Raw genomic sequence first — 23,939 nt, forward strand, 5'->3', positions numbered from 1 at the left:
CATCGACTGGACCAGGAAGGGTAAGGATCGGGCAGTTGTGCAGCCCACCAGTCACGACATTTAGGACGCGGGTGGAGGGACTCACGTCTCCCACAGGTTTGGTAAATCGTTCTCCCTGCCTATAGAGGAAGAGGACTAACTCACATTTCCCACAGAGAAGGGAGGGACCTCCCTCAGGTCCATGTTTCTCCCCCCAGGTAACAGCAGTGACAGACTCATACAAGTCTCATTTTCCCAAGCATTCTTGTCCGGATATAAGGCCACCATGCAACACATTCTGTCAGGGTTAGCAGCCAGTCTTAGGGAGAGGAACTACCTGTGTCCGTGACTTGCCATTTATGCATGTGTAACCGTCACTTTTATTAAGAGCCTGTACTGAAATCTTTACCCATCTGCCCCAGGCATTTATCTCCTTACAGCTTGTCTTAATCCCTAAAGTCTGTCTCAAGTCCCTCATTTTCACTATTTTTACCTTTTTAGGATCACTGTTTTGGGAGCCAGGGAGTCAGCTGGGGTAGGCTTAGGTTGAGACAAGATAAAGTCAACACAAGGACAGGTCTGCCTAAGGGTCTGATGCTGTGACATCTGCCCTACTTCCCATACTTGAGTGCTACTTTATCTGGTCCTTGGTCTACAATGCCTGGGTTATTACCAGTTATGAACAGAAGATTGTACTGCAGGCCTCGGCACTCAGCTGGAGGGGAGCCTATGGACAAACACGGTCCAGGGCGCCTTGCTCAGATTCCCTAGGCTTAGTTTCCCGTGCTCTCCAGGTCTGCGAGCCTGAGTAATGCTGCGCGCTCAATCCGCCTCACGGTTTCCTGCGTGCCCGACCCCAAGTCCCATCCAACCCTCCTTAATGAAGTTTTCCCCACACCCTCCTGAGAGCTGTACTCAACTCTCCTTTAATGAGGGCTTTTCACACCCCCGAGAGTTGCTTGTCTGGGACCCATCTTGGTCACGCCCTCTCTATCTCTTCCAGACACTGGCACCTAACCAAAAAGGCAGGCCCGTAGTCTCACTGTCCTCCCTTGTCCTGTGCATGGGATTACTGGATTGCTGCGGTTTGTCTCTTTTATCTCCCCATGTCTGCTTTGCTATGTTTGGAGTAACAGGTGCTCGACGGCTTCTGCAGAAGAGCGAATATCCAGGCACAGCGGGCCACCCAAAAATGGGGCGGGGCATTCCCCTCTCCACCAGGACCCATCTATGCAGGCATGGAATGTCCCAGACAAGCCTCCAACTGTGAGAAATGAATTCACTTGTCGAGCGCTGAGAGCGAGGCTGCAGTCTCCTCTGGTAAGTGGCGCGCAGACACACAGCAGGCGCACCCACGCTGAGGCTGCATTTACCCCTAACTCACAGGCGTCCCTCCCCCGTCTGAACAGCTGGGATTACACGTTCGTACCATGATGCCTGGCTGTCTTTACTTTTTCTGTGCTGGGCATGTAAGTGGCACACAGGGAGCGCTACATACATGTTTGAGAAGTGATAGGTATGTGAGGAGGGATTCATTTCCTCTTCCACACAGTAAATGAACTTATGGAAATCATTTTCAGGGCTTAGAGACTTTCTTGCGTATTTCTTGGTTCACTGCGAAAAGAACCTAGACTTGACTGTGGAACATTAGCATAAGGGAGGAACGTGTCTTAGTCACGGTCCATGTCAGTGCTACCTCGCTGAGGTCCTGACTATGACAGATGCCCACAAAGCTCAGCGCTGACGTGGCGCTACCCAGAACGGCGTGACCTACCGCCTCTTTGGCGCGTGCGTACTTCAGCTCCTCATTCCACAACTGCTGCTGTTCAGTCTCCAGGTCCTTGGTTAATTTATTGATGGTTTGTTGCAAGTCATTTTTTTCATGGTTTATTCTCTCAATGTCAGCGACCGAGTACTTCTGGTTATCAACAATGTTCTGCAGCCGGGCATTCTCCTGTTTCACGGTTTCACACTCTATTTCTGCATTGGAGAAAACCAAAGTTCTAGTTTTTTCAACTTCTCCAGAGAAACTTGATGCTGTTATTGAATAGCACTAACATCTACACATACACGTTTTACACATATTCATGCTTTCTCTTTCTCTGGATAATTCTGGTTCATCCTATTTTGCTAATAACACTCTTTAGATAATATAATTAAAGTTTTATGTCAGCACTTTATTTTCCTGTTGGCTTACTGTGCTCTTCAGGAAGTAGTATGTAAGAATCTCATAAAGGGTGTCTATCTGTTAGGCTTCATTTAAATGCTTTTAGGACTCCTTCTTGCACAGCTCTTTGAATAATTCACAAACATAAAATCACTTCTATGAAATGGTTTTTTTGCTTCTGTTTTATGTACATTGGTTAGGTTCTGCTTTGTCTACTTATCAAGTATATTTTCCAACCTTCTGCGACTCATGGGCTTTCATACAAGTTTTTTTTTTTTTTGGTCTTTTTGAGACAGGGTCTCGCTACGCAGTCCAGGCTGGCCTTGAGCTCACTTTGTAGTCCAGGCTGGTCTTGAACTCGCAACGATCCTCCTGCCTCAGCCTCCAAAGTGCTGGGATTACAGGCGTGCACCACCACACTGGGCTATGAAAGCATTTTTTATAGTAGACTGGGCTAAATGGATGGGGATGGCTGACAGGGCAAAGGGAATCATCCTGAGTGCTACGAGGACCAATATTTTGGCTTTGGTATAATCATCGATTCATATCTGAGCTTAAAATAAATTAATGCTTGGTTTAAGTAAAATTTTATGCATTCATTACAAGTATCTGAACAAAAAAATCCAGGACACACATCTATGGAATTTAATTATATCTTATTCACTCTTGTCCAGAAATAGCTTTAAACAATGAAGTTAAAATATTCATAGAACTAAAACATCTTAAATTAACCATATAAAATTAGTCCTCCCAAACTAAGTCACTTGGGAATGACAAATGATAGCCTAAATGTTACTTTCTCTATTCAGTTTGCAACTACTACTGGAAAAAAAATTCTCACAAGAGTAATTAGAAAGTATGATAATTTTCTTGATTAAATGCTGACAAGGATATCAGAAAGCACTGATTTAATTATATTACATGCCGAACGTGGTGGTGCATGCCTGTAATCCCAGGACTCAGGAGGCTGAGGCAGGAGTATCGTTGTGAGTTCAAGACCAGCCTGGGCTACAAAGTGAGCTCGAGGCTAGCCTGAGCTGCACAGCGAGACCCTGTCTCAAAAAGCAAAAAAAAAAAAAAAATTATATATATATATAACAAACGTTGTTAGAGTAAGAAATTAGTTCATGGCTCCTTGACCAACACAGGACACTGACCAGGGGGCAGATGTAAAATATTTAAAGAGTCTGTTCATAATCAGAGTCATCTGTAAAAAAATAATAAGTGCCTTTAGCAAATATTGTACTATGGGAAATTACAAGGCTTTATCTGACAGATGAGCAGCATGCTACAGACTATAATTAAATAAATAGTCTAAAGATAATCTATACAACTTCTATATGGGACAGATACATACAAAATCTTAATAGTTAAAACACAAGGTTGGGCATAGTAGTACATGCCTGTAATCCCAGCACTCAGGAGGCTGAGGCAGGAGGATATTTATTTGCAAGTTCAAGACCAGCCTGGACTACAAAGTGAGCTCAAGGCCAGCCTGAACTGCATAGCAAGACCCTGTCTCAAAGACAAAAAATCCCCCCCAAACCAAAAAAAACACACAAGGAGCAAAGTACTAGAACAACAGTATAGCTGTCTGTTCACTTATTCTTTTGTTACTAGGGATGGAATACAGGGCCTTCCACACACTAGGCAAGCACTCTGCCCATGGGCTATCTTGTGATCCTTGCCTCTCGAGTAGCTAGGATTACAAGTGTGCACCACCACATCTGGCCATCTGTTTATTTTCAAACTGCAGCCCCATGGTTCTGTGATTTATAGACAACCTCTTCTGTTCTACTTCCGGCACCAGAGATTGCCGAGCAACGCTGTGCCATGGTATTTTGCAGAATTTTACTATTAAGAGTGATGTATGTTTATGAAAGCAAGGCAAGGAAGGTACAGGAGATAAACAAGCTTTCTTGAGTTGTGCTTTTGCTTTCCTAGAAGTGTAGTACTTGCAGCTTTCATCTTATTTTCACCCAGTTTCGGCTGCCTAGAAGGTAGTGATGGAGGATGAGATAGTTAAAGCAGACGGAGTCAGGCAGAGATTAAGAATCTCCTTTTTACTACAAAGTAGAACAGAGCATACAGGATACACATGTAATTTTTATTACTTTGATTAGACTAATTAATTAATTTATAGTGCTGAAAATCAAATCCAGGGCCTCACGCACGCTAGGCAAGCACTCTACCACTGACCTACACGCGCAGCCCTGGAATATATAATTTATATTTACATTCACATCTGGGTAGCATAGGTTCTTAGGATACAGCCCTGTTGGCTTCAAGAAGCCATGTGCTGGAAATCACGCTAGAAGGTAGAGTAGCTTGACTACTGGCCACCCAGATATATGAAGTCCTGATTTCTGAGCTTGCAAACATTGCCTCATTCGGGAGAAGGGTCTTGGGAGATGTGATTAAGAAAGCTGATGAGAAGCTAACCCTGGGATTATCCAGGTGGACCCTAAACGTCATCGTGAGAATCCCTGTAAGATACAGACGGGAGATTTCTCACAGATAGAAAGAAGACACACATACACACAAGGCAAAGTAAAGAAGGCCCAGTCTCCATCTGAACACAGGCCTGGGTCCTGTCAGCCACCAGATGCTGGAAGAGGGAGTGTGGACTGGCTGGGTCTTGGACTTACAGCACCTACAGCTGTGAGGCAATAGAATTCTACTGTCTGAGCCCCAAGCCTGTAGTAATTTGTTACAGTAGCCTCTAACACAGAAGCCACTGAACACTTGGTAATCAGCTATAAAAATTTAGCAGAGGTGGAAAAAAAGATATGGCTAGCACAGCGATCCTTATATGAGACAAACCCAGAGGTCCACGTGCCCATCTGAAGGACCTCTTCTAGCACGAGCTGGTCTTACCTACTCTAGAAATTTCTTCATCAAGACCACTCAGTTTCTGGTCAAGAATAGCTGAATGAGACTCCAAATTGCTCATGTATGATTGATACTTTTGAACATCTGCTTGTAGGGAGGTTTTCAGTTTCCTCAAAGACTCTAGACGATTCTTTAAGAGATAAGAATATTAAATTAGTTCCACATCATTCTTTATTTTAAAGGAAAGCAGTACTGTTTAAATTTATCTTAGGGAACGGTAAATTAGCATGTCCTTTTTATTTTTAAGCATTGAACAAACTAAAAGAGGAGTATGTTGTTATTAGGTATGTAAGGAGACAGACTTTTCAAGAAGTCAGTAAAACAATCAAGGGCCAGAGTCGGGGAAAACCTAAACATTTAGAATTTGATTTTTGCCAAATAGTCTGGGTGCTAACCTAATAGCATACAAAATAAAACTAAGATACTGGTAGTAGATTTTAGAGAATACTTGTCTCAATATATTCTGTAAGTCCACTTATTAGTACTCTTCATTACAGAACTCGGCCTCTTGAGAACTGTGCTCCTCGGAGGTGCACACTTCAGGAGCTGGCTGGAATGACACTTGTCTCATGTAAGTAGGTAGGAATCTTTCATCATGTTCCAAAAGCCATTAGACAAAGACTAATGGACACAAGGGAGACCAAAGCTCCACAGATACAAAACATGTTTTCCTTGGGAGTTCCACCCCATTTAAAAGTCCAACTTTTAAGAAGCTTAATTTGTGAACCTCTTTTTAAAAATTCTGATACAGCTGGAGTTCTCCAAGAAGATTCAAGGCCAAGAGAGCCAATGAGACAGTGCACAAACACATTTACTAACCGGTTCTTTTTCTCTTTCCTGCTCCAGTCTTGCGATCTGCTCATTCAGTGCTTTGTTTTTTGCGGCTAATGATTCCAGCTTGGCAGCATCGACATTATATAAATCCTCTGGAGACAAAACCCCAAAAGTTCGTAAGAATCTGCATGTGGCCTCCTCCCCCAGGTTGCACCGCTGCTTGCCCGTCTGCCTTCCCGCTTCTGCTCTAAACACCACCAGTGAAGAAAAAGCTGCTCTTTGTAAAATCGCAAACCCTTTCCTTTACTCCGCTGTGATTTCTATTCCCCTTTCCCTGCTGGTTACTCCACAGCACTTTTCACCATTGGACTTAGAGTTATTCATTTCGTTATCGCTCCGTTTTGGGTATTAGAGTGCAAGCCCATTGGATGAGTATTTTCACTCTTATTATTGTATCCTTAGTGTTACATTCTTACTAGCATGCAGTAGAGATGGAATAAAAATTTATGTGAATGAATACATACATTTACATGCTTAATTATATACAGAAATATCAGGTAACTCACTAGCATTTTTCTGTATTAGGTTACTAGGAATTTTCTTCTCTGAAAACAAAGCATCATTTATCTTGTTCTTTCCCAGGTGGACAGATTGAGAATGTCCAGGTCACGCTTCAGGAAGGTACACTCCCAGGGGAATACAAGGGAATGCTTTTTTGCTCTTTGTACCTCAAGGGGCAAGACGAGTCTCCTGTTTTGATCAACTCCATTGTCTTTAGAGGAACAGCTTTGGACATCTCCATCCGTTTTATCTACCTTTCTGACCTTTACTTACAAGGCAATTTCAATACAAAGAACAATATAAAATAATACCCTGAATTGTTTAAGTGTGAGTCAGTTAATTGTGAATGTCACTAGAGTGAAAAAGTGATTTTTTAATTTGGAAATACAATGGCCCGTTAACTGTCTGACAGGTTTTAAGAGACTGAGGCCTTTTGGCTAATTGGTGCTTTAATTTCTAAAATAGTACAGCAAGGACTATCCCTCAAGAGAAATAACATTCGCTAATTATCTTCTGTGCTCCTAGTAGCGTATTTGGCATTTCATCTACTCTGGCAAAGTAGATGTATGTATGTAGAAATGTATGCATTTGTCAGAGAGGTCAAGTAATTTGTTAAGCTTACACGGCCAGTAGGGGCTTCTGTCTCAGGTCTGGCCCCCAACACCAGTGTTCTTTCTGCTTCGCCATTACTTTTCCCCACCAGAGAAACTACAGGGATAAGAATCTGTAGGCATCTGTGTGCATTTCAAGTAAGGAGGTCACATAACCCTTAGCTATAGACACTGCCAGCCCATGCTCAGATTTAAACAACTGAATGCGCATACTCTGGGAAGGAGAACACTCACTCAGCTTGGACTGCAACTCTGCATTCATCTCTTCAAAGGTGTCAGCGCCAGTCATGAAGCTCTCGTAGCATTTAATGGTATAGTCCAAAAACAGCTGATGGGGTTAAGCGGACGTTAAAAACAAAGTCATGGCTTTTCAGAGTGGAAATTTAAATTTGAATAAAAAAAGCAGTCAGGAACGCTAAGTAGTTACAAAAATTCCTATGAATAAGGGGCAAAACTCTGTATCTCTTTTTTTGTTTTTTTCAGGTATTGGGAATCGAACTCACGACCCTGTGCTTGTCAGGCAGGCGCTGTGCCGCTGAGCTAAATCCCCAGCCCCAGAACTCTGTATCATTAATTATGCTGTATAGACAGTCTACTTCTAAATATGAATGAGGCTAAAAGTAACAATTAAATTGGGATAAAGATATTTAAAAATAGTAAACTGTATCTTTAGAATTTTCAGGTCAACAAAACAAGAAACATAAGCGCAATTCAAGATAAAACACACAAACTTAAATCGTCTTTAGAAATCACGCACCTTGTAAGAACTGAATTACTGATCATCTAAGTTCAGTTCAACAGACTGGGCCTAATTGTGAAAACCAGACTATAATTAATAGAGGCTGATAATCACGTTATAACTTCAGGATAAGAATGGTATGGTAAGTAGAGATCTAAAGAGTAGAATATTTGTGTGTGTGTGCACACGTGCGCGCGCACGCCCTTTGGAAACAGATTCTTGCTCTGTTCCCTATGCTGGCGTTGAACTTTCCTGTCTTGGTCTCCTGACTAGCTAGGATTACTGGTGTGTGCTACCATGCGTGGCTTTAGAGTTTTTAATATTTGCTTAGAGAAATTAACACTACATTTTGTAGTCAGAAGGTATTTTGGTCACTGAGGATGCATATTTTATTAGGTAAGGATGGCAGACCAGAATTTTCCATACCTTGGATTGAAGTAAGTAACTCCCAAGACAAAACAATTCCCTTTGTGTTCTTTCTTTGTGTACCAGGCAACCTCCTCATTACTTGGTTGATATGGACTGGGTACCCTAAATAAGCAGTGTGAGTATTCCTGGAATTGGACAGGTGTATCACTGATGGTAATACGCTTTTATTCCGTTTCAGGTCGGTCTCTTGTGAATTTGTTAAGAGTGAATTTGTAAATCAGTTTGCTTAATTTTTATCTTTATAGATTGAAACAGAATTGAGTTTATAGACCCACAAAGCTAAGGATCAGAATCTGGTGGAAAAAGAAAAAAGAATCATGTGAAGCTGGATAATCTGATAAGTCTCTACAATTAAAAACAGCACTTTGGTTTTCAAAGTGCTTCTCTATAAATTGTCATTTGAAATAATAGCTCAGATGGCACAAATAATTCTTATTGGCTTAATGTTTAGATGAATATTAAGAAATTTGATAGTTATAAGTGATTTATAATTGTATTTGGGTGCAAACAGAGGTAAAATTAAATGTATTTCATATATATTGCAATGGGGGAGAATTGTTTAGAAGGTAGAAAATCAAAGGCTTTCCAGATGCCTCTCCAGCTAAGATCACTGCTGAAACAGTAAAGGGGCACGTTTATTCTTGTTAAAAAAAAAGGCCATGATGCCAGGCCAGTCCGTTGACATACCTTTGAACTACTTCTCAGACAGCAATGAAAGAGAAGACTAGAATTATTCCTACTTTCCTTTTGTGGTAAAGGCTCCAAAGAGTGAAGGTTAAAATCAGAAACAAGATAGTTTGTCTTCTGAGAGGCCTGTGCAGTAAAGGATCACTTGTGTATGCAACATTTAAAACGCATCCTCAGAGTTGGTGTTTATTGCATTTGGATATACAGATTTGCATGCTGACAGAATGGGGTGGGGCTAATTGCATGGCTTAGGTTCTATATAAAGTGCCTGTAGTGTTCTGAAAACACACAGAGAACCAGTGTGGACTACTCATTACTTTCACCTCAATCACTTTGAAAAGAGGTATCTCTGAGGTAAGTGATGATATACCTAATTAAAAAAATCCACAATAAAATGAATAAACAAGGAGTCTATATGTGATATTTTAAGACTCAATCCATCATGCTGTGCCCTGACAGAACTACACTGGAGTAACTTACCTCATATCTTTGATCTATAAGACAGAGGAAAAGAAACACTATGTAATGTATACCATATTATGATTTAATTCCAATATGCTTGCATACTGTTTTTTCAGTATAGAGGAAATGAACTCAGGGAGCACTGAGTTACATCCTCATACTTTTAAAAACCTTTTGAGACTAGGTCTTGTTAAATTGGCTAGGCTGGCCTTGAATTTGTGACCCTCTTGCCTCAGCCTCCTGAGTAGCTGGGATTACAGGCAAGTAGCACCATGCCTAGCCTCCTGCAGTTTTACTTAACATTTTCAAGTTTCTTTGCTTACTTTATTTTAGGAAATTGTAATGTAACTATAGACACACTGAATAGTATTTTTAAAATATCAATCTTCGAAGTCTTTTTTAAACAGCAAAAGATAAATTCTGTAATGTAATTTCAATAGTGACAAATTTGGTTAATATAAAACAGCTCATTATAATTGATGGCATTATGTGGTACCTTATTATGCATAATTCCATCTTCAGTTTCTTCTACCCAAGGTTGTCCATCATCAAATAAAGGTGAGCTTTCTTTCATGGCATTATGTATCTATTACACAAACATACTGTGTAGGTTAGTACTGCATGAAAAACATAGCTCTCATGTTCTGTCAAATTCGTTTTTTAGTGTCATATTTAGAAGCATTTAATTGTATAACTAAAACTTTTTTTTTTTTTTTTTTGTCTTTTTGAGACAGAGTCTCACTATGCAGTCCAGGCTGGCCTTGAGCTCACTTTGTAGCCCAGGCTGGTCTTGATCTTGCAACAATCCTCCTGCCTCAGTCTCCCCAGTGCTGGGATTACAAGCGTGCACCACCACGCCTGGCTAAAACTTTTTAAGAGATTATATTGAGCCTTAAAATCCTTGTTATTTAGTAACTAAATCCCTTAGAATTTAGAAAGCATGGGTTTCACATTTAGTTCTTGTCCACAGACAAAAACAGACTGATCTTTATGCTATTAACCCAGTGAGAACATACAAATTCTTATGCAGCTCTAAGACTCCAAATGAGAGCTGCCAGGTAACAGGCGAACCAATAATAGTTATTTCTCTTATATGAAGTCAGTTTTGGTGTCCAAATGTTATCAGTGGTATCCTTCAGTACATAACTAGGAACTTTAGATGGAACTTTACAAAATTTCAGAAATACTATTGTTCAAATCTGAAAGTGATAAAAGTGGTTTCTGTGAAAACAATGAGATCTTCTTACCATGGGGTACTTCCTAGGGTTTTAGCCTGCAGTCACGTGCCCTCCCTGCTATTCGCTGCTCTAAAGGCACCTTAGGTCCTTCTGTGTACCCAGGGGGGGTGAAGGGGAACTCACTATCACCTCATCTTTGCCTGTCTTCTTCAACAGGGTCTCAGGTGACAGCCAGACACAGTGAAGTCTGCAGGTCAGGACAGGGCAAGATGAAGGACACAGTCTGTAGCTTGTCATTGGGGAAAGACAGTTTCTGCTGCCCTCTCAAGGGTCCTGTGAAAACTCTTGCTACTTTGCAAGGTTCAAGGAAGGTCTCACCCAGGACAACCAGATCCCCAGGGGCTACGGAGAGCCTCTACGGCAAGAATTGAGAAGGTCTGAGCTGAGATTTGGCTGCAACAGTCGCAACTTGAAATTGTACAGAGGTAAAAGGACGCTGAGATTCAGGTCACCTGTTCTCAGCTACTCTCGCATTTTCCATCATAGTACTAGCCCTGCTTTCTACACCGTGAAACTGGAGAGAAGGAAAAGCACCCAGGGCTCTGAGGCAAGTCAGGCCCTGACTGTGCCACCACGGACCCTGGAGCACATGCAGCTTGCCCATTTGGGATCCTCAGGGGCAGGACGGTGGGATGCTGGCTAAACCACTGCCACTCAGACGGGCCACGCAGCAAGCTCCGGGCGAGGGGGCAGTGAAAATGAGAGAGGAATCAAGCTTCATTTACAAAGTATTAACAAATGAGTCAGTCGTATAACAAGAGAATAATCCACAGTGAGCGAACAGGATGTGACCAAAATGTATTCTATCAATAGACAGAGAGAGAAAACTTACTAGATCCTGTAAAAGCACAGACAACCTTCAACAACTACTGATCTTTTTTTTTTTTTTTTGGATACTAGGAATCGCACTCACGACCTCACGCTTGCCAGGCAGGCACTGTGCTGCTGAGCTATATCCCCACCAACTAGTGATAAAAGGTGAACTTCAACATGAAAAACATTTCCCTCTACCTGAATATACCCTAAGTAAATAATAAAACAAAATATTTCATTTGAAGAGCATGGTTACAATAGAAATCAACTGAAAATAGTAGTAACGAGGCAATTCAATACCATGTAGTAAATACAAAAACTTCAGCAATAGCAACTGTAGAAATACAATCAAAAAGTAAGTCTGTCCATCTCAGTAACAAAACACGGGAGCAGGGGCTGGGATTTAGCACAGCGCCTGCCTGGCAAGCACAAGGTTGTGAGTTCGATTCCTGGTACCGGAAGAAAAAAAAAACAACTTTCCCAAATGACAAGACTAATTATCAAAATGGGATTTCCCAATATATCTATAAATTCAATGTGATAGTAATAAAAAAAATCCTAAGATATTTTTGGGAATTAAAAAAAAATAATTTAAAGAGTGAGGACACGAGAATAGTTGGGAAGTTGCAAAGAGCTGTGAGAATTTTCCTATAACACAAATTATATCAGAAAATGACAGGAACTTGAACGGTCAGTACAGGGGCAGGACAAAGAGCAGAGCAGCAGCTCCAAGTGCGAAATGCGAATAGCTCAAAACGTGGGAAAGGATGGGTCAGTTGGGTGGTGCTGTGATAGATGAGTGAGCATTTAAGGAAATAATGCTTTTTCTCTCAAACTAAACTAAACTAAACTAAACTGTATGTTAAGAATTAAACAACACATGGTCAATGGAGGCTCTGAAGGCTGAGGTGGGAGTATCACTGGAGTCCAAGAGTTTAAGACCAGCCTGGGCAACACAGCCTCTGTCCCAGGGGAAAAACAAAACAAACAAACAAAGAAAAAACTAGGGGAAAAATGGAAGGCCTAAGAAAACCCAGAAGGGAGGTCTTTCTCAGTGTGGCTGAAATTTCTAAGCTTAAGTGGGAAAGATAATTGGAACAAGAAACCTATAGCCTCCCACAGATTCTTACATTGCAGTGCTACATAGTTCCACTGCGAAGCAAGGGAGGGGATTTCAGCCTCAATAATGACCTTGGAGGCATCACAAGAGGTCACTCCCTGACCGACCAAAGCCACAGCAGCTATTGCACAAGCTCCCAAAGCACTGTTACAAAATCCTAACCTGCTGAGGCAAATACGGGTGAGGTGTGCTGCTGGCAACAGGGTGACCCAATGGTGGGTGCACACAGGTGATAGTCACCCTGGCCAGGAGCCTCACTGGGAAAGGCAGGTTGTATGTGAAGTCTGATAAAGTTTGCATTTCATTAATAGGTCATGGTATTGGGCTTCTGCTCCTAGCTTGACAACTGGAAGGGCTAAAAAGTACCAGCACCGTTTCTAGGTCAAAATCCGACCATCTACTGCCTGCTTACATTTAGTTGAAGGTTTTTTTTTTTTTAATGGCCAAGAGAATGTCACAAGGAGTATATTGGTTTTTAAGGATTCTAGAGCTAAGTAGGACAGGAAACTCAGAGGATAAAAAAGGATAAAATTGCTTTAGAATAGGTAAAAATCTATAATTTGGAACAGCCAAATACAGCACATAAAATCAAAAGGATAAAAGGGAGAGGAATATGCACCAGTCCGGCTGAGGCTAACTTCTCTACTCAATCACTTTTGACTTACAACGTGCCACCCTTGGGCTGTGGCTGGGGCTGAGTGACAGAGCCTGCCCAGCAAGGGCAGGGCCCTAGCACCAACTCCCAGCACTGCAAACAAAACGACAGGAAATGAAACAACCCCCCAGAAAACAACATGCCATCTTAAAAAATCAATATGAAAAAAGGTAGATGTGAAGAGGCAGTTATTGTAATGTGAAAAATGTTCAACTTTTAAAAGCAGAAAAATGCAAATATGAAGCAAATCAGCCATCTTCCTTTGGTTTTTCAACTATTAAAAATACCAAGCTTGAAGGCCTGGGGTCAGTCTACAGCAGAGATGGGGGCTTGGGGAATTCCTAGAAAATGGCACTCAAGGAAAAGCAGGGTGGGGTGGTGAGCGCCTATAGTCCTGGCTGCTTGTGAGAAGCGGGCGGCTCATTTGGGCCCAGGAGTTCGAGTCGGGCCCAGCCAAAGCAAGTACCAAAACATCCCAAACCAAACTGCTGATAAAGTTTGCACGTAAGTAGTTCAATATAAAAGACATGTACAGGGAAGCTAAGAAAGACACAAATAATAAAGCACACAGAAGTATAAACTGTTTCAATAATTTATATAATATGAAAACAAGCTATTTTTCATCCCCAAATCGGTAATTTTAAAGCAATATTGCTGGTAGTGTGGGAAAATGGGTAAGCTCACACATTCTTGAGGAGTTTTAATGGGTTCCTCAATTCCTGGAGGGAAACTGTCAATATGCATCAAAAGCCTAAAAAACAGTCACATGTCACTTCATGATGGGGACATTCTGAGAAGTGCATCAGTGAGTCTGTCGCAGTGTGACCCCCACAATGCTCTTAAACCTGCCTGGTATACAGCAGTCGCCTGACATGGCCGTGTGATCCAGCTGAAGGATGTGGTACGCGTGACTATTCTGTACGACTCCCCCCGCCTTTTTTTTTTTTGTCTTTTTGAGCCAGGGTCTTGCTATGCAGTTCAGGCTGGACTTGCATTTTTTTTAAAGCAGGAATCCACTCTAAAATAACAAAAGTCTAGTCTGGTAAATATACAAACCAGCAACAGAGTTGCTTCTCGCTGTTGTTGAGTGCTAGGTACCGGCCATAACCATAGCCACGGTACTGTGCCTTCATGTGACCTGTAGCACGGAAGGTTTACTCACACTAGCATCACCAGACACACGAGTGCAGCTTACCAACGGCTCAAAGGCACTAGGCGTGAGGAGTCTGTCAGGTCATGACAGTTTCCTGTGACCCCTGTCCATGTGCTGCCCGTCACTGACTGACACATCACTGTGTGGTATAGGACCGTGCACCCTTTGTGGACTAATAAAGCATGTGGCCTGGCCGGGGAGCTCAGTGGTAGAGTTTGTCCCGCCTGCATGAAGCCTGGGGCTTCAGTTCCCTGTGCTGCAAAAACGAACAACCCAGAAGCTACACCCACAGAAACACTTTTGGTTGTTGTCTCTAGGTTAGGAGATGATGGCTACCTCAATGCTTATTTTCTAAAACTTTTGGAAAATGAATGTAATGAATGTACATTTTCATATAAAAAGCAAAAAAATGAATTTCATGAGGGAGAATTTGTAAAAAAGCAACATCCTACTGATTTTTTTTTTTTTGTACCGGAAATCAAACTCAGGACCTTGTGCTTGCCAAGCAGGTGCTTATGCTGCTGAGCTAAATCCCCGGGTCCTGATTTTTATTTAAGCTTCAAAGTAATGAAAACAATCTCTCACAAGTGAAATTCCCTTCCCCTCACCTCTTCTTCAGTCACATGTTAACAGTTTCAAGAACTTGAAATCAAATGTGCTTTGAAAAATGAACACTGAAGCAGACTTTGAGCTAAGTGGCAGAGGCAGGACTGGGAAAGAAACGGGAATATCTTTCTGAAAACACAACGAACTTTCCAGTATGTATTTTCTTTCGTTGTTGTTGGTTTTGCTTTTTTGAGACAGTCTTGGTCTGTAAGTCAGGCTCACTAATGAACTCATTATGTGGCCCAGGCTGGCCTTGAACTTGTGGTGATCCTCCCACCTCAGCCTCTCAAGTGTCCTATGTGTACATACAAACGTCAAATCAAATACCTTGATGCAGTCTATTAGCCAAACCAAGGCTGCCACGATGTGCGGCCAGGTGTGGGGGGCTCCCACCGTGTACATGGAGCTTTTGGACAGAGCAAAAGGGTATCTGCAAAAAATGACAAAAGAAGTTAGCTTCTGTTGATACAGTAAAAATCATGGCTAAATTAAGCAAGACGTTATACTTTAAAAAACTACACATATGCCCCAGAATCTTGATTTGTTTAAAAGGTATCTGCTGTGATTGAGCACTGGTCTTATTCCCCAATGACTTCAGCTACTTTTGTGTTTCTTCTCTGCAGATCATGTTGCACCTGTAACCCCGAAAGATGCAGAATTTCATCTACAGTCAATATGCTGGATGCCCGCCAAAGACCTTTTGTTCCTCTAAATTCAGTGTCCCCCCTATACTCTACATGCTTGAGCCATGCACGTCCAAGTCCTTGTCCCATTCTATGCTTAATCTATAGTCTTTCCAACTTCCTCTCACTGCATTTTCACCAGGGTGCAGTTCTGGTCTTTTTGCTGCACGGAGGCTGCCTGTGCCTCCTCCTCCCCGTCCTTCCAGGAGGCCAGGGCTGATGCTGTCATCTACAGTTCTGTTATAACCTAGCTCCTGTGGTTTGGATGTCGGTCCCTCAGAATACATGCATTGGAAACATCACCCCCGAAGTCACATGTGATGATAAGGCCCAATCCGGTCCTGGATTCGTGGGTTACAGGGGGAGGCGCCTTGTGATAAAAGTCTGCTCCCTTGGACACACTTGTTCCGTCTCGCCATGTGACAACTCCTGCCCTGTCACAAGCCGTGAGAAGGCCCTCACTAGATGCTGGGTTGAGGTTGGTGTCCTGCTTTCGGGCTTCCCAGACTCACAGAGCCACAAGCTAAATAAATCCCTATTCTTTATAAATTACCTGGTGTCAGGTATTTTGTGATGGCAACAAGCAAATACAGCTACTGCCGTTTTTTTCTTAATTTATCCTACATATATTGCTCACAGTGTTCATCTTAAAATGTGTTATTTTTCTAACTCACGTTCTTTATAAATCTGAGTTTGGTTGTTCTCTGGGTTCTAGTAATCTCTCCAGACTAAAGAGAAATATACCACACATACCCAAGGTCTTTAAAAATTCTTGGCACCTCTTCTTCAAATTTTGTGTCGGGAAGCTCATAGGAAGGGCACAGGAAACCATAAAGAAAAGTGAAGATCTTTAGGAAGTCTTTCACAGATGGAGCTTGGAGAGATTTCATGGATACACTGTATGCATAACCATTTTCTGTAAGAAACTGCAATAATTTTCATGAACCGTCAAACATTTTGTAATAGAAGAATCATGGAAAATACCTAAGAGAACATTCACAACTTCGACTACTTGAATTGTAAGTTACCTCGCAGAGTTGTCGAATACACTGCTGAATGAACGCTTTGTCATTAAGTGGTCGCGGGTCCTTGATTTTTTCAGAACTGGAAAATATACCAAGTTGACTATTCCGGGATCCATGTCCGCTGGTTCTGGAAACATATTTTTAAAAACATCAGTCAAAATTGTTTCCGTCTGTGGTCAAGTCTAAATTATTTCAAGGTCATTTTAAACTTTAACTTCAGCACCAAACATTCAGGTTTAAATTTTAAATTCTTTTCTAATTCAACAGAATGCTATGATTTAAAGCACAGAGAACGGTACAAGGTCACAGCAGCTGGTAGATAATGTAGGTAAATGAGGTGGGAATGAAAATACACTTGGGGTGCTTTGCATGGCCAGCACACACACCACTCCCTGAGAACGGGCACAGCCCGCTGCTCTGCACCGGGCCCTCCATGAGCTTATTCCAAGCCCATGCCCTTTCACTGCCGCTGCTCCTTCCCGATTGCTCTGACTTCCAACTACTTCCCGCACCACTGCCGCTTGTGGGAAGACTGCCTCTGAGAACTGATCAGGGCTTCACATAGACAACATGCTTAAAATAATGGCTGGCCTATGGGAGTGCTTGACAAATGTTAGGTTTTTGTAAATATTAGCTTTACCTTCTCTAAATAAAACTGTCACTCTTTTCATGGAAATGGTTTTGCTTATGAAATTTATTATTGTTTTTAATGAAAAACAGATAGCCAGACATGGTGGCACACTCCCGTAATCCTAGCACTTAGAGGCTGAAGGAGGAGGGTCTCTAGTTTGAGGCCCACCTGGGCTACACAGTCAGTTCAAGAACAGGCTGAACTACAGAGTCAGACTCTGTCTCAAAAAAATAAAAAACATACAAAACTCCTCCTCAAACATGTGAGTTTTGGTTACCATGCAATGAACTTATTGGTATGTTAAATTGAATTAATATATATTTACAAATTCTCTCAGGTGAATTTCTAATATGGTTATTACAGCCCACTAAACAAAAGTTCTTTGGAGTCCTCATGAATCATTAAGAGCGTAAGACTCAAATTTGAGACTAGAGGAAAATTCTGGCTTATTTTACAGTTTATCATTTCATAGTGTCTGAAAACTAGGATTTTAAATCAAGTATTCACTTGTAAGAAATAGTGGTCTGAATGTGTTAATGTATGTATTAGTACCATCTACAGCAGATATAACCTAACATTTTAACCATTTCAAACACGAAAACTAGGTAAGAAATTTTCTATCCAGAGACCACGTCATCTGAGTTCTGTTTTCTAAGTATATCAATGGAAAGCTACAAGAATTCCTTCAATGGAACGAATAAAGAGCATCATTACCTTTTACCGAATACAGAGACTTTTCTTTCAGATGTAGATTTGCTTATACTCAACTTGCTGAAACTTGGTTTCTCTTTCCTTTAAAGAAAGTAGAAAAATAACTCGTTAAAATAAATATAAAAATATCAGTTCAGAAAACTTCTGGAAATATACTGGAATCAATACTTCCTCATTACATGTAAACATTATTCAAAATCACTAACATTTTTAGCAGCAATCTTGGCTGTTATGACTGAGATGGGTTAAGAGGCATTATCAGTTATGTTACAATGTTAAGAAGCAGAACAAAATCTGCTCTACACTATGACTTTATGTTAAAATGTGAACATTTATAGATAACAACTTTAAGGAAAAAAGGAAAAATAAGTATGTTCAATCACAGAGTAATAGCTATGTTTGAAACCTTTCCTTTTAAACTCTCAGAATGTATCTGCATTTATTGTTTAAATTATGGACAATAAACATTGACAGTGGCAACCTTTTTCTAGTACAGTTCAAGACCTAATACGTTTTGGTGTAAGTCATATACAAAAGTGTTTGAACTATATAAGGAAAAAGATAAGTAGTTCAAATTTCTAAAAGTGGCAGAGGCTCATACTGTGTAAACTGAAATAATTTAAGAACGGCTAGCAAGTAATGTGTGCCTAGGTGTCAGAGAAGGATTACAGCGGCTTGAAATGGCCCTGTCGCTGGAAGTACATCACTCAAAGGGAACTCTCCAGTTTACAATAGCAAGTTTCATAGAACACTTATTTCCGGCAAATCTTGAAAAAGTTACGAGAAGTGGTGTCTCTGTTACTTTTCTCATTGCTGAGATGATCTGACACCCAAAATTAAAGGAAGACAAGTTTATTTAGCTCAGTGTGTGGAAGTTTCAGTCCCTCATCGGCTGGCTCCAAGGCAGGGTGGCATGGCAGAGAGGCATCCCAAAGGAGAAACAGTTCACAGTGGGCAGACGGTAGCAAAGCAAGGAAGGGAGAAATACAAGCCTCTTTCTGTCCCTTGAATTATATCCAGGCTACCAGGATTAGGGCAGTGCCAAACCAATCAGTGGGTGGATTTAGTAACCAGCCACCCTTAATCCTAGCACCCTTAATCCTAGCATTGCACCATGAATCAGTCATACTGATCCAGCCACCTCTGAAAAAGCCCCACCTATGTGCACGAGGCTTTGGGGGAACATCTAGACTCAAACCTTAATAGGTGTTCTGTAGGCTGCCACCATATTGCAGCTTATCATTGGAGCAAATATTGCTCTGACTTAATTAAGAACTTTGGTAGTGGGAAACACCTCAGTAAAGTGAGTTATAGAATCTGCTTAAACAGGTAGCTCAATAATAAAGGAGGAAAATGAGAGGGAAAGAGCTCTGAAGGGGAATCAGTTGTCCTTTTAGGAGGTGATGGGTAAAGCACCCGGCACTGGAACTTTTAAGAAACAAATGTAATGACACACAACACCTTGTATCATGCCTGCTTTTGAAACTTCACTGGTTCTAAGTTAGGTACCCTGGGAACAGGCAGGATTCACCCAGGACATCGCTCACTCTGCACCTATTTACCATCTTTACAACTTCTTTGCCCAAGACAGTGTGGCATTCGGAGAGAACACTTACATTTGAGGGGTATAAAGGCCCGGTTTATTCATGTCCAGGGATCTTAACTCCTGCATAGAGAGGCGGCCAGCACCACCGGTGGACACTGAGCTGCGCTTCATGCTTACGACCTGCATTCATGAATTCAGTATTAGAAAAACATTCCAGATATAGATGGCACATTAAGCAACAGCTCTTATCTTTATCCTCAATAGAAAGGCAGTGAAGTTGTAGTATTTCTTCCTGATCATCTTGCCCCAGGGCTTTTGTGAGACAGGTTCTTGCTATGTAGTCCAGGCTGGCTTTGAACTTACTATGTATCCGGGCTGGCCAGGAACTCTCCCAGCTTAGTCTCCCCAGTGCTGGGACTGCACTACCACACCGGGCTTTCCCTGGATTATTCTTACTTCTTCATGTATTCTGAAGTCCTCATTTGGAAAGAATACCTATTTAACTTCATTTTAAAGTGTTCAACACACAAAAACATGTATTAACTCCTCACTGTATTCAAGGGAGTGTATGAGGCAATGCAGGAGATAGAAAGATGAATGAGGTGTGATTCGTGCCTTCACAAGGCAATCTGTGGTGGCAAAATCCCTGAATATGAACCCTGACCACATTAGTGCTGTTGGCTGTGCCCATTTCAATGGGAAGGCAGAGGATGTCTCAAAAGAACTACCTCAAGCAACCTTACTCCCCTCCACATGGCTCTTTCTTTGCCTTTAAAGAATGCAGTTATTCTGTTTTCTTTTCCCAAAGCCAGTCTCTCCTGCTTTATGCTCATCTCATTATTTCTTGGTTTACATCAATTATTGTTCTTCTGTTTCCAGTAAATCTTCCAGGGTACAAAATGAGCTAGACTGACTCCTGTTCAAAACAAATTAACCTCTCTTTCCTTTCACATCTACTTAAAAGGTTGTCCCATAATATATTCAGGATCGACACATCTTTCGATCTTGTAATCAAGAGGCTGAGGTCAACTTTTATTTTGTCTTTTTGAGACAGGATCTCCCTATGCAGTTCAGGCTGGCCTCGAACTCACAGAGATCCTCCTGCCTCAGCCTCCTGAATGCTGAGATTACAAGCATGTGCTACCATGCTCAGCTGTGATCGATTTTTAAAAATTAGGACTCTTTTTTTCTTTTAGAGAAAGGCTGCTTCGCTAACTGCCACTCCCCTCAAGTTGCCCTCCTGGCAACTTGGTGAATGCAACCCTTGCAGCCCTCTGGTCCAAAGTTTGACTAAATCTGCATATAGTCATTTCCGGACTCTGGTTGTACCCCTTCTATGAACTGGTGTGCTTCTGTGTATCTGAAATAGCTGCCCTCCAATTTGGTCAAACTGTAAACAAACTCATTTGCCTATTTTAGGGTTTTTTTTTTTTAGTATTCTTGGTTGCAGGTAGGCGAACGAACCCGGAAGCCCAGACAGCTGGGCCGGACTCAGACCCGCAGGAGCCCTGGCTGTCAACGCTTTCTCCTCTCCGTGGCATCAGTCGCTGAGCTCGCAGCCTTCTCAGCTCGTCCCTGGCTTGCAGGAAAGTGGACACCCGCGATCACCCTCTTTCTGCTCTGGCGCTCCTTAGTCTTGCACACTGATCGCACGTCCTTGGTTTTGGCTCCGGTTTCTTCCCAACTCCTCCACCCTCCCTGCGTGCACTCCCGGCCCCCGCTTGCAAGGCGCTGCCAAGATTCAGATGAAGACCTCGGGTACTCCAGACGCGGCCACCGGGGAGCCGCGCCGCACCAGCACCAGCGCCTCACCCAGGTCCTCTCCCGGCCCGCCCTTCCCCTCCCCTCCCCCCCCTCCCCGGCTCCCGCTCCCGCCTCCATCCTCTCGTTAGTGCGCCTGGCCGCCCTTCTCCCTCGAGAAATCGCTGGACTCGGAGGCCCGCCCCTCGCAGATGGGGCGCCAGGCCTCCGACGACCGCAAACACTAACACGCGGCCCCGCACCGTCACTCTCTCCTCCGGGGCAGTTCTGGACGGACAAACTTAACCCAGCGTCACTGCTCACCTTCCTCCAGTTTCCTGACGAGACCCAGAGGCCGAATTTCTATACGGTGGGAAACGGACCTCCAGAGACAACAGCAGCCGCCAAAACAAGAGCCACTGTCTCCGCCCGCCAAGGAGGTTTGAATTTTAAAAAAAAATCTCCGCTGGCGCGTACGTCATGACGAAATGACGTCACGCAACGTACTTCTTAAGCGCCGCTCCTCGTCGCGGAAAGTTCGCGCGCTAGTCGCTCCCCGTCGCTTAGCGGGCGCTCACACTGCCATCTCTTGGACAGTGCGAGCGTCCTTTGCGTGGTTTGCCTCGCCCTTAAAGTTGGCCCTGAAGTCCAGAGAGCTCTACGTCGCCGAGGAATGGCCTGAGCGTTCCAAATCCCCCTGGAAATTGCTTTCCGTACAGCAACATGGCGGCGCCCCTGTTCCCCTAAGACAAGAAATTTCTTTGGCCGGGCTGTCTTTCCTGACCCTGTTTCAGAGAGTGCTGTTTTCGTGGTGAGCGTCTGGGACGGCGATGTGCGCTTTTGGCGAGGGAAAGGCTGCTGAGTGTGGGTTCGTTCGGCTCCGAGGATCGCGCCGGGGTGGCCCGCCGGCGTGGGGCGGGAGATTCGCGGGCTCTCGGGTCTCGCGGGGGCCTGCCGGAAGTCAGGGAGAATCCGGGGGTTGCGGGTGGGCGGGGGCGGATGGGAAGCCTGGAAGCGGGAGGAGGGTTTAGTCCTCAGCTTACCCTGCTAAAATAGAACATCTCTGCTTTCCTGAGTTTGACCCCAGTGACGTTGCCCAGCGCCTGGAGCGTGCTGGGCGCTCTCTAAAGCTTGCACTCTTGGCTCTGGCAGCAGTTAGATAGAATTATAACTTCTGGGAAAATGGCCCTTCTTAGCTGAGTTTCAGTGTTCTGTCTAAATTTCTAGATTTCCCTTGCCGTTGCAGATGTTCCTCGCTTAGCGACCCGCCCTCTTCACGGCTGGTTGGGTTTCTGACTGAGATGTGGCTGTTGCGACTTACAGCCCTTCTTTTTTTTGTACAGTTCTGTATATCTTGTTGATAGGGCCTCCTTGCCTTTGTTTGTACAGCTTGTTTATACAGCGCTGTGCTTTGCTGATTATACTACATAGTACTGTGGTTTTATGTGGTGTTATACATTACAGGACTGCATTAAGAGTTATGCTAGTCGAGCTGGGCGTGGTGGCGCAGGCCTGTAATCCCAGCACTTGGGAGGCTGAGGCAGGAGGATCGTTGCGAGTTCGAGGCCAGCCTGAATTGCATAGCCAGACCTTGTCTCAAAAATACCAAAAAAAAAAGAAAAAAAAAGTTATGCGAATAAAGGAAAATCATCAAGTTGGAGTTTCCTTTGACCATTTCTTTGTTCTGAATATTGTAATGTGCATCCGACATACAATTCCTTACTTAGCGACCAGTCCATTTAAGGAGCTGGCCTCAGGAATGGAGCTCAATCCTCAAAAGGAGAATGCCAGTAGCCTATTGTAGTTGAGGCGCAGTCGCTAAGCGTATTGTGCAAATGAACACAGCATTCATGAAGAGAGAAATGTCTTCAAAATATGTATTATTTGTAGAATGTCTGATATTGGGGCAAAATAAGCAACCTGATTTTTTTGGATACGAGGTTGCTTTTCTTGCCTTAGTATCCAAGGAATATATGGTTATCCTGTTTTGGTGCAGAAGCGAGTGATTTGGAGCACGGTCTTTTGAGACCCGTCGATCACGTATGATACAGGTAGAACAGCTGGGCCAAGGGCCAGGAAGATTTACCAGTGCACGCTTTTTATTGGGCTCACTTCCAGGACTATTTGCTTCTGACAGTTCCTCAGCTGATAATAAAACTAGTTCATCTGGAGCTAAATAAATTCTCAGATATAAACAAACTCTTTAGAAGTGATGTTAACCTCTGAAACTTTGATATGTGGGAATGTCTCATATGGATCCACGTATTTCCTCGAGGGCTATATATACCCTCCCATAGCACAGGAAACAATTGAATACTTGATTATCACTATTATTCTTGGCCCCGTGGTGGTTTTATCTGTGTAATGTTTGTCTTGCAGTACTGGCTAGCAAGCCTCTTTACTACATACTTTATCTTCCTATCCTCCAAGGCATTTACTGCAGAGACGCCAGTTTCACTGTCAAGGACATTCGGCGTTTCCAGTGGTCTTTACGGAGTCAAGCAGGTCCGTGGTTCTGTGGGGTTAGAAGTATTTTAAGTTTCTCTGGTCCCTTGTAGTGACCTGCAGAAGCTCTTTCACGAATGAGCCGGAGTGGCACACTCACAGCGCAGCTTCCAGCAGTGTCAGCTGTGACCGGTGTGACCCTGAAGACTCCTCGGAAGCCGCTAAGACGCCAGGGGAGGGCCTGTGGGGACATACGGGATAGACGCTCCACT

At 43.0% G+C, this 23,939-nt stretch overlaps 1 protein-coding gene across 1 annotated transcript in view; it reads right to left on the reverse strand.

Moving 5' to 3' along the window:
- Nucleotides 1–21,661, reverse strand: part of Ndc80 (NDC80 kinetochore complex component) — a 36,868-nt gene extending 15,207 nt beyond the window's left edge. Inside the window, exons 1-11 of the mRNA XM_005372664.2 lie at nucleotides 21,547–21,661; nucleotides 19,553–19,662; nucleotides 17,940–18,017; nucleotides 16,598–16,721; nucleotides 16,323–16,495; nucleotides 15,214–15,316; nucleotides 9,798–9,887; nucleotides 7,219–7,312; nucleotides 5,858–5,964; nucleotides 5,024–5,168; nucleotides 1,754–1,959 (exon numbers count right to left, since the gene is read on the reverse strand). Coding sequence (XP_005372721.1) covers nucleotides 1,754–1,959; nucleotides 5,024–5,168; nucleotides 5,858–5,964; nucleotides 7,219–7,312; nucleotides 9,798–9,887; nucleotides 15,214–15,316; nucleotides 16,323–16,495; nucleotides 16,598–16,721; nucleotides 17,940–18,017; nucleotides 19,553–19,653 — 1,221 coding nt within the window. The 5' untranslated portion in view covers nucleotides 19,654–19,662; nucleotides 21,547–21,661. The remainder of the gene's footprint in view (nucleotides 1–1,753; nucleotides 1,960–5,023; nucleotides 5,169–5,857; nucleotides 5,965–7,218; nucleotides 7,313–9,797; nucleotides 9,888–15,213; nucleotides 15,317–16,322; nucleotides 16,496–16,597; nucleotides 16,722–17,939; nucleotides 18,018–19,552; nucleotides 19,663–21,546) is intronic.
- Between the last annotated feature and the right edge of the window lie 2,278 nt (nucleotides 21,662–23,939).

The sequence above is a fragment of the Chinchilla lanigera genome, unplaced genomic scaffold (genome assembly GCF_000276665.1).
Source record: "Chinchilla lanigera isolate Chin_1 unplaced genomic scaffold, ChiLan1.0 scaffold00001, whole genome shotgun sequence".
Lineage (NCBI taxonomy): Eukaryota > Metazoa > Chordata > Mammalia > Rodentia > Chinchillidae > Chinchilla > Chinchilla lanigera.